This window comes from Melanerpes formicivorus, unplaced genomic scaffold, assembly GCF_026170545.1.
Source record: "Melanerpes formicivorus ecotype bairdi unplaced genomic scaffold, bMelFor1.0.p_v2 SCAF_2845, whole genome shotgun sequence".
Classification (NCBI taxonomy): domain Eukaryota; kingdom Metazoa; phylum Chordata; class Aves; order Piciformes; family Picidae; genus Melanerpes; species Melanerpes formicivorus.
In genome coordinates, this window is record NW_027145196.1 from 1 (window position 1) to 10,032 (window position 10,032).

A 10,032-nucleotide genomic window follows, 5' to 3' on the forward strand; every position below is an offset into this window, starting at 1 on the left:
TCCCTAAAAGGAAGACATCTTGCCCACATTGAATACATGTGTGCACACAGACATGGACCATCTGCCACTGCAAAACCCATTTCTGCATGCCTCTGGTTCTGCCCTCCTTTGCAGTTCTTCCCTCTCTTCTGTATTTTGTTCTCCCTGCCAGCTCATTTTCAGCTTTTTCCCCCTCTCCAGAAGAGTTACCAGAAGAGTAAGCACATCACTGTCTTTCCTCCTAAACTAGGCCACTGAAGAGAAAGAAGAAATGGAGGAGCTGCAGGCCTATAATAGACGCCTCCTCCACAACATTTTGCCCAAGGATGTGGCAGCCCATTTCTTGGCTCAGGAGCGGCGGAATGATGAACTGTATTACCAGTCCTGTGAGTGTGTGGCTGTCATGTTCGCCTCCATAAGCAACTTCTCAGAATTTTACGTGGAGTTGGAGGCCAACAATGAAGGGGTGGAGTGTCTGAGGCTGCTCAACGAAATCATCGCTGATTTTGATGAAGTAAGTCACATAAAATCTGGGTGGACAGAATGAATCAAACCAATAGATTTTAATTGAGCTTTGCTGAGATTTTGAAGGAAGGTGGTTTACTGAATCCTTGTGCCATAGTTCATTTCTCCTCGCTCTAGAAGCCTTTCATTTTTTCCACATTAAAATCCCTTCTTGTTCCCTTAATGCCCCTCAGAATATCCAATCCCCTTTTTTCCCCTACTTGGAGTAGTGGAGGCTTTGCCCAGCACTTTGTAGTGCTTGTACCAAGGGAAGACACCTGCAGAGACATTACCATCATGTTTACGTTCGGCAAGGTTTATTTACATCTTTTGCCCTTGTGAAACAGATCATAAGTGAAGACCAGTTTCGGCAGCTGGAGAAGATCAAGACCATTGGCAGTACATACATGGCTGCATCGGGCCTCAATGACTCCACCTACGACAAGGAAGGGAAGACACACATCAAAGCTCTGGCTGATTTTGCCATGAGGTTAATGGACCAAATGAAATACATTAATGAACATTCATTCAACAACTTCCAGATGAAGATAGGTAAGGTCACAGTGTTTACAGGATTAACTAAAGGTAGTGGTCAGTCTGAAACAGGGATTTTATGGAGAGTAAGAACCATAGATCTTACTTTAGTTGTACAGCAATGTTCATAGTGCCTAGTGACCATTTTGACCTCTCTGAGACATCAGAGTGGGGTTCTTTTTTTTCAGGGTAGCAGCATTGTCACTGATGCTCCCTGGAGAATTAGGAGCAGTTGGGCAACCAGCCTTAGCCTAAAGCGAAGGTCTTGTTACAGCATGGTCTCATGCGGTGGTCAAGTTTGGGCTCATTTTGCCTGTGCTATGCTCCTGCCCACACCCCCTGTGGTCCCTGGCTCTGCCATTCTTGTACATTAAATTGTTTTTCAAGTCAGGGAATAAAAAGGGACAGGAGAAGGAGAAGAAATGTGAAGTGTGGTATTTGTTCTGAATGACCAGGGCTGCTGCCTTCGCAGGCACTCTCCACTACAGCAGCTGTGTGCTGACTTCCAAGTGAGCAGTTTGCTTGGCAACTAGATGGCAAATAAACCTTATCATGTACTGGATGGTACTGGAAAGCAGCTCTGGACTGAGTGGATCCAGCCTGCGTTGCCAGCCAGGCACCAAGAAGCCAACTTTTCTTTATACGTTTCTTTGCCCGCAGTTTGGCTGGAGCTTTACATGTCAGGGTAAAGCTCAGCTAGAACCAATGCACCTCAAAGTTTTTTATTGTCTGAACAATAACTTGTCTCCATCTTCATGTGGTTCATGTGTGAGGGATCTGAGCACTGTGGCATTTGTCCTCTCTTTCCAGGCCTCAATATTGGTCCTGTTGTAGCTGGGGTGATAGGAGCACGCAAACCCCAGTATGACATATGGGGCAACACGGTGAATGTAGCCAGCCGGATGGACAGTACCGGTGTGCCTGACAGGATTCAGGTGAGGAATTCACTGGGAAACTTCCACAGCCAGCCCTGTGTCACTTGTGGCATTTGAAACTTACATAGGATTGGAATTTTTGTTCCTCTGTGTCATACAGCTACTTAAACAGTACTGAAATAAAAAACCAATGGGAGAATGCTAGTGCTACCATCAAAGTCTGCCCTTTAATCTTGACTAGTTTTGCAGTCTTTGGTCAAAAACTTGTGGGTTAGTTGTGCTGCATTTCCTTCCCTGTGTGCCACATTGGCACTGTGAGTACAGTCCTCCTGTGATGCTGCCATCTTCAGTTTGGCCACGTGCACCTGTAGGTTGTTTCACTTTCCCAGGGCTTGATTCAAGGGTGCTACTCTGTAATTCGCTTCTCTGTTCACAGCCCTGTTGATGCTGGGTGTTGTGAGGCTAGCAAGGATCTAGACATCAGCAGGATGGGGATATACAACTAGAGCAAGAGGACAGTTTAAGGGGTTAATGGAAATTGTCTTGTACTCAGACATCTCCTTGGCCTTCAGACAGTGGCCTTTCCAGGGATTCAGTTCCACTGTACTGCTTTCACTGGGGCCATGTCCACAGTAACAGACTGTAATGCCTTGAAGGGATATAAAAATAGTTCAGAATAACTGGGGTCAAACCCAAGAAGGGGAGCCATGCTGTTTCTTTACAATTAAGCTGTCAAGTTAACTGGATCAATATTTATCCAACACCCTTTGAACTTCCCTGTGAGATGGTCCATGAACCATTTTCATCCCAGTTAAGCAAATCAGCACAGCAATGTTACACCAACAGGACACCAGAAATGTAAATATTTAAAGCCACCTGAAAAGGGGTGAGGAAATACATTGCCATAAATAAGTAACTCAGGAAACCTGGTCTTTAAACTCCTGTTGTTCTGCAGCACAGGTAATTAATTTTGAGTGGCAGCTGCAGAGGAAATTTGGATGCTGGCTATAATCTTCCATTTGTTCAGTCTTTCTCATGGCCCTCTACCTGCTCCTTCATAAAAACAAACTCCTGAATGTCTCCTTCCACACTGTACATCGCTGGCTAATTTTAAGTAATTTTGGGGAAGTTTTGAAATATGTGTAACCTGTTTTCCTATTTCCAGTGACCCTCAACTGCAAGGTGTTTTTAAAAATGTGACTCAACTTTCATCCTGTGACTTATGTGAAAGCTGTGGATCTCCCCTGGCTTTTGTGTGCCATGTCACACCACTTATCATAGTATCAGTCAGGGTTGGAAGGGACCACAAGGATCATCTAGTTCCAACCCCCCTGCCATGGGCAGGGACACCTCACACTAGGTCAGGCTGGCCAGAGCCTCGTCCAGCCTGGTCTTAAACACCTCTTCAGCGGTCTCTTCCAGTTTGCAGAAGAGAAGGCTCCGAGGTGACCTAATTGTGGCCTTCCAATATCTGAAAGGGGCCTACAGGAAGGCTGGGGAAGGACTTCTCAGGATCTCAGGTAGTGATAGGACTAGGGGGAATGGAATGAAGCTGGAGGTGGGGAGATTCAGGCTGGATGTGAGGAGGAGGTTCTTCACCATGAGAGTGGTGAAGCCCTGGAATGGGTTGTCCAGGGAGGTGGTCGAGGCCCCGTCCCTGGAGGTGTTTAAAAGCAGGCTGGATGAGGCTCTGGCCAGCCTGATCTAGTGTGGGGTGTCCCTGCCCATGGCATGGGGGTTGGAACTAGATGATCCTTGTGGTCCCTTCCAACCCTGAATGATACTATGATACTATGATACTGTGATACCTCCAGGGTGGCCTCAACCACCTCCCTGGACAACCCATTCCAGGGCTTCACCACTCTCACTTCTGTGGCTTTCTTTAGTTTCTAAAGGTTGTGTTTGTTCTGCAACCCGAGCCAACCTTTTAGTTAGTGATCGATATGCAAAAACTGACTGAGAAACAAAATAGTTGATCCTACTTTGATGTTGTCCATGGGCTACTGCAAAAGCACGTGAAAAGGCCGTGTGGGAGGCATGACAAGCATCCACTCACTCTTGTTTCTTCTGCAGGTAACCACAGACATGTACCAGGTTTTAGCAGCCAACAACTATCAGCTGGAATATCGAGGGGTCATTAAGGTTAAAGGCAAAGGAGAAATGACCACCTACTTTCTAAATGAAGGGCCTCCCATTAGTTAGCACCAACCGCAGCGTCACTCAAAGAACGGAGTCTGTGTTCCATGAGGTTGTGAATGGCTTCTTGGCAGCGAAGCTGAACACGCAGTGCAGTTGAAATTTCACACCGTGAATCCAGAGCCGGTATCAGCAAACTCTTTGGCCACCCATCACGAAAGGCGATCGAAAGAAACCACCTTGGAGGTGTTCCTGGCTGAGCGCTAAGTCCACCAAAGACGTGTACTACAGAGTTCACAGGGAAGAGATGGAGCTGGAATTTTTAACCAAGGCTGCTACCACAGGATGATATAGAGAAGCTATTTAAGTATTTATTGACGCACCACAACATTTACTCGGTTGAAGGAATGTATGATTCACTACAAAGCATCATTTTGGAATGGATTTGCACTCCCATCATGTTTCCTTCCATCCCATACTGCCAGCTATTTGAAGTGTACCACTGTGCTTTTATTAGCTGTTTTGAATGGGCTTTCAGAACTGACACCCGCTGTTGCAGCACACAAAAAGGCCTTTAACAAGGGCGTCAGTAATGTTTTAGTGTGAACAGACATCAGAGCCTGGCCCCCTCTTTTCCTTCTTTCACGTGGCTAAAAAAGACTCGGTCTTCTGAGTGGGGCTGGCACGTCTGATGAAGGGGAAGACCGAGATGAACAAAGATGGCTCTACAACCATATTTATTAAGAAGTCTTCTGTGCTCTTCTTTGGTATCTATCAGTTTACATGGGAAAGACTAGATGTAAACAAGGGACATTTTTTGGGGGGGGGGGGGAACTCCCCTGAAATTTGTTGTGGGTTTTTTTGTATTTTTAATTTTGTAATATTGCAAACATGGAGATCTAACAGATATACCAAATTCTATATTTTGTAAATTATGTATAAGCTGAAGGCAGGCTGTCCACACCGAGGTGTGGTGGGAGGTGTATATAACCTGTAGACTTTTGTGTACTTTTGTTTTGTGTGTGTGCATAATACTCTGAACACAGACTTGGCAGTTTTCAGATTATCACTATACAATCGACCAACAGTACACAGGTGAGTTTCCAGGCTGAATCAGATGCATTTTTAAAATGAAAATCCAGAAAAATAAAAAATCTACAACCCCAAAGAAGAGGAAAAAAAAAACCAAACCATGGTAATCACAGTTACTCCACGCAGCATTCAAGCAGAGGGTGGCATCTTCACAAATGGAAACAGGACCTTTGAGTTTTAGCTGCTGAGGTGGTATCAGTCAAACATGTCAGAAAGAGCTCTAAGCAAATCTTCTAACTCTAAAAGGAGCTCTTACAAGAAGAGAGAGGGAAAAAAAATAAAGCCTATTTGAACTTTTCTTTTAAGAAACTAATTTTTCATAGATGGTCTTAATAGACTGATGCTGATGTGGAAGTTGTCTGTAACTGCCATTTGACACTACAAGGAGCTCTGTACTGCAGCATTGAGTTGACTTGCCTGTAGTAGACACTTACTTGAAAGGAGTCACAGATTTTCCCTTTTCAGGAAGTAGGTGATCTTCAACAAAAGGTCATGATGGCAAGTGTGTATAGGAGGTGGTTGACCTTAAAATACAGTGCCATTGATATTCTGTGGAACATCTTTATCACTAGTGGGGGGGTGGGTGGTGGTGGGTATGAATAGTTATGATTTATGTACGTTTTATAACTATTAAAGAAAAATCCCTTGCTATTTTATTAAAAAAAAAAAAAGAGAAAAAGAAAGAAAATACTTTTTAAGAAAAGCTCTATTTTTTATATTCTATGAGGGGAGAGTTTTGATATTGAATTTGGCTAGCACTAAAAATTACTCCAATCTTTTCGCATTTAATAAAGTTCTTTTCCACTCTTCTCAGGGCAGAATTATTGTAGTACTAACAGCTTAATGATTGCACTATGGTGGTGGTGATGAGTTATTTTTTTCCTACTCGACGACAAGAGTAAGTGATAATCCATGGGCCTGTCTTAATTAATTTGCCATATTGCTAAGCATAACCCAAGCATGAAGCCATTTAAGCTTGAGCTTAAATGGCATTGCCCCTTTCCTTCTCCCTTCCACTAGGAAACATCTCTGAAAAGTATAGTATATTGACTTCTGTAAAACTGCCAAGTCTGCCCTTGTACTATACTTTTGCTCCTTCACATCTTTCCTAGTCTGCAAAACACCTAAGTTGCATCACACCGTTACACCTTTCTCCCCCTCTCCACCTGCCATCCCTTTCACCCCCTCACTGAGGTTCATTACCTTCATGCCATACACTTGGGTTTAGGTTTGCTTTCTGCTTTATGAAAGTCTGCAGTCGTCTTTAACTTTTGATTCATCTTACGAAGTTGTGTTGTCAATGAAATTTCAAGTCCCCAGTATCTCTAGCTGTGATTGTTGACAGTGTGTCATGATCATTTCAAGGGGTATTCACACACTCTTTACTCTGGATCTTGCAAAAATGGATACAATTATGATTTCCCATGGAAATTGAAATCTATTTAAGTAATTTAACTATATTAAACACTGTTTCACTGGTAAAGTGTCTCTGTTTTATTTTGGCTGCACCTAGCTAGCAAAGAGATCAGATAAAAGTTGTGTAGGAGATCCTGAATCTGCACATAGAAACACCACATTCTTGACTTGGCTGCCTCCACCACACTGGTACTACACACCAGTTATGCAGCATCAAGGGCTTGGTTGCATAGTAAATCTCCTCTGTGCACCGACTTGCCTTGAAATGCTAGTCTCTGGCTAGGTGACAAAAGCCTCGTTGTGGCCCTGCGGTTCAATGTTATCACTGTAACTGAGTAGCTGCCGGCTTGTGTACTTTAAAAAGCACATCACCTGTGCAGAGCAGTCCCCAGCTGCCTTGCTGCCTGCCCTCAGGAGGACACCCCCGGGGCAGCACTGCTTGCCGATGTACCTTCAGTCTTCATAGGTAAAGACAACTGCTACAGGTAACTGCTGGTTTGCACAAGTCTGACTTGGAACAGACTGCAGCTGAGGAGCCATTACACAAGGCACTAAGAACCGCATGGCCTGCAAGCTGTTACTAGCTAGGAGAAGGTTTGTGTGTGTGCTGCGGCACAGCTGCCTGAACAAAGTGCCAGTAGCAGTCTTCAAGAAAGATGAACTATTTAATACTTTGTATGTTCTCCTACATAACCACAGAAATAGTCTCAAAGTTCCAACCTCAACAGTTTTATCATTCTATCAAACTTAGCACACCTGGTACAAGCAATTTCTGAAAGTGCCTGGGGAAGGATACTCTGCAGGGCAGGCAGGCCAGCAGCCTCCAGTGCTGTGCCCTCTCCTCGAAGGTGCTGTACACAGCGAGTGGCTGAGCTGTTCTCCCTAAATGCAGAAAGCATTTTGATGAAATTTTACAGTGTTTAGCCACTTTCTCCCAACACAAAGCTGGCTACATCAAGTACTGCATTTAATAGTTACACATTTGGGCTGCCCTGCATTTCTTACAAGTGTCCTGCACTGCCAGTGTCCCTGGCCTTGTTATCTGTGATGACCCATATACATGGACAAGCATCTGGCCAAAAGCTTTGCCCAGAGGGAAGTATTTTCATTCTGTTAACCTTCCTGACTGCTCGGATTCAATTTCCATTCTCTTGCCCCTCTCTGTCCCAGGGTTTTCAACTGAAGGCGCCAGAAGCAACTCCTGGGAGGGGGAGGGGCAGGACTGAGAACACTGGATTTCAGCTAGATGGGGTATGGTGGCAGCAGCATTTTCCTGCCATCTGGCAGCTTACTGAAAAAAAAAAAAAACAGGGTTATTTTTTAAAATGTATGTCCCTAAGCCTCCCTGGCACTTTGCTTCCAGTGCTGGTGATGAGCCTGCACTGGTGGTGCCAGCCCTGGCCTGCTGGGTCACACTGAACGCTGCTGCAGAGAGGAGCTGATAAGCAGATGGTGGGTGCTCAGTGGGAATTACCATAAGCAGCTGGCCCCAGATATCTTTTAAAGAACACAGAATTGCAGCTGCAAATAACTGTTGCCATCTACTGGAAATAGACCTGTGCAGCCTGAGCCAGGCACTGTGACCACCACTGCTGAGCAGCCCCACAGGACCAGGCTCAGACACAAAACCCCCTTCCAGCATGGGGAGAGGGCAGAGCATCCCACAACCTAAAGGGAGGCAGCCACTCTTTCCAGAGTACCAGGTTACACACAAATGAAACTTATAGATAGGCAAGAAATAATCATCCCAGGCTGTGTGACACCATCCAACCCCTTCCCTGGTAGCACAGCAGTCAGTCAATGGTGCAAGACCCTACCATGCATACTGCTGCTGCTCCTCAAGCTCCATAGGAGGGCCTCCCCACCTAATGGCAAACTTGTTGCGTAGGGCAGCCCAAGTTCCAACAGAAGCCAAAGACGACCTGCTCTATGGCAGCCAAATCTGGCATGATGAACCTTGAGTCCCACCTAAACCAGGACAGAGCCACTACCAGTGACCCTGCTGTGCCATCAGGACAATGATTTCTAATTCCTTCTTTTGCTGAGGGAATAAGAGGGCTCTTACCCTCCCTTTTCATGGCATTTCCACAGCAGCTTCAATACAAAGTTGGAGCATGTTCTCACTTGCTTTCAAGCTTTGCACGGAGCTTGACAACTAGGGCATCTTCCACGAGTATGATTGTAGGGCTGGAGCACCTCTCCTATGAGGACAGACTGAGAGAGTTGGGGCTGTTCAGTCTGGAGAGGAAAAGGCTCCCAGGAGATCTTACTGGGGCCTTCCAGTATCTTAAGGGGGCCTATGAGAAAGCTGGTGAGGGACTTTTTAGGGTGCCAGGTAGTGGTAGGACTAGGGGGAATGGAACAAAAGTAGAAATGGGTAGATTCTGATTGGATGTTAGGAAGAAGTTCTTCACCATGAGGGTGGTGAGACACTGGCACAGGTTGCCCAGGGAGGTGGCAGAAGCCTCATCCCTGAGGTTTTGAAAGCCAGGCTGGATGGGGCTGTGAGCACCTGATCTAGTGTGAGGTATCCCTCACCATGGCAGGGGGATTGGAACTGGACGGTCCTTGAGGTCACTTCCAACCCTAACAATTCTATCATTCTGTGACAGTGGGCTAATCCTACATGTTCCTAATGCAAGTTGAGCTGGACAGCCAGGTCAGAGCTTTGCAATTCATACCAGCACCAGGTACCTCTCTAGTGCCTGTGCAGCCCCACACTAAGCACACCTTAAACCTTCTGAACATGGACTTGTCACCTACATGCCCCAGAAGGTTTTGCCTCTAATGAAGAAAGACTCCATAAATACTCTGAGAGATCTGAACAACTTTTGGATGCTCTATAAAGTCAGGGTGGCAAATGGTGGTGTACCAATTAGCAAAATTGCTCCTTATAGCTCATTAGTAAACAATCAAACTGATGAACCACAACTTTGTTAAGTAAAAACAGTTGGTACAGACATGGTGAGACGTGACCTTAACAAAATAAACAGTACCTGTAATAGCTGACCAGCTATGACTGAACTGCTCCACAGTTCCTCAGACTCCTGTTGAGAGATAGCTGGACTCTTGTCAGCACAGGGCTGCAACTGCCCTGGAAACATTCACGGTCAGGTTGGATGATGCTTTGAGCAACTCAGTCTACTTAAGGATGTCCCTGCTCACTGCAGGGGGCTGGACTAGGTTCTTTCCAATCCATACCATTTTTGTAATCTCCCCAGGAGTAACCTGTACCTGTTATCTCTTGTGGTTTCCATGTGACTTACTGTAAAAAAGGAATCTCCGTCTCCTTTGTAGCTACTCTTTAAATACTGCATGATGGTGATAAGATCTCCCCTAAGACTTCTTTTCTCAAGGCTCAACAAATCAGTTTTCTCAGCATTTCCTCACATAGTAAGCTTTGCAGTCCTTTGTGCCCTTTTCCAGACCCTTTCCAGTCTGTCCACATCTCTTTTGTATAGCTGGCACCAAAATTGAACACAGTATTCCAGGTATG

At 45.3% G+C, this 10,032-nt stretch overlaps 1 protein-coding gene across 1 annotated transcript; it reads left to right on the plus strand.

Annotated features, from left to right (window-relative positions):
- Window positions 1–217: 217 nt before the first annotated feature.
- On the plus strand, window positions 218–6,620 carry LOC137440360 (adenylate cyclase type 5-like). Its single transcript, XM_068136649.1, has 4 exons — window positions 218–493; window positions 831–1,035; window positions 1,828–1,952; window positions 3,966–6,620. Exons 1-4 carry the CDS (start codon window positions 251–253, stop codon window positions 4,092–4,094), a joined length of 702 nt encoding a protein of 233 aa, XP_067992750.1. The 5' UTR covers window positions 218–250; the 3' UTR covers window positions 4,095–6,620.
- Window positions 6,621–10,032: the final 3,412 nt, after the last annotated feature.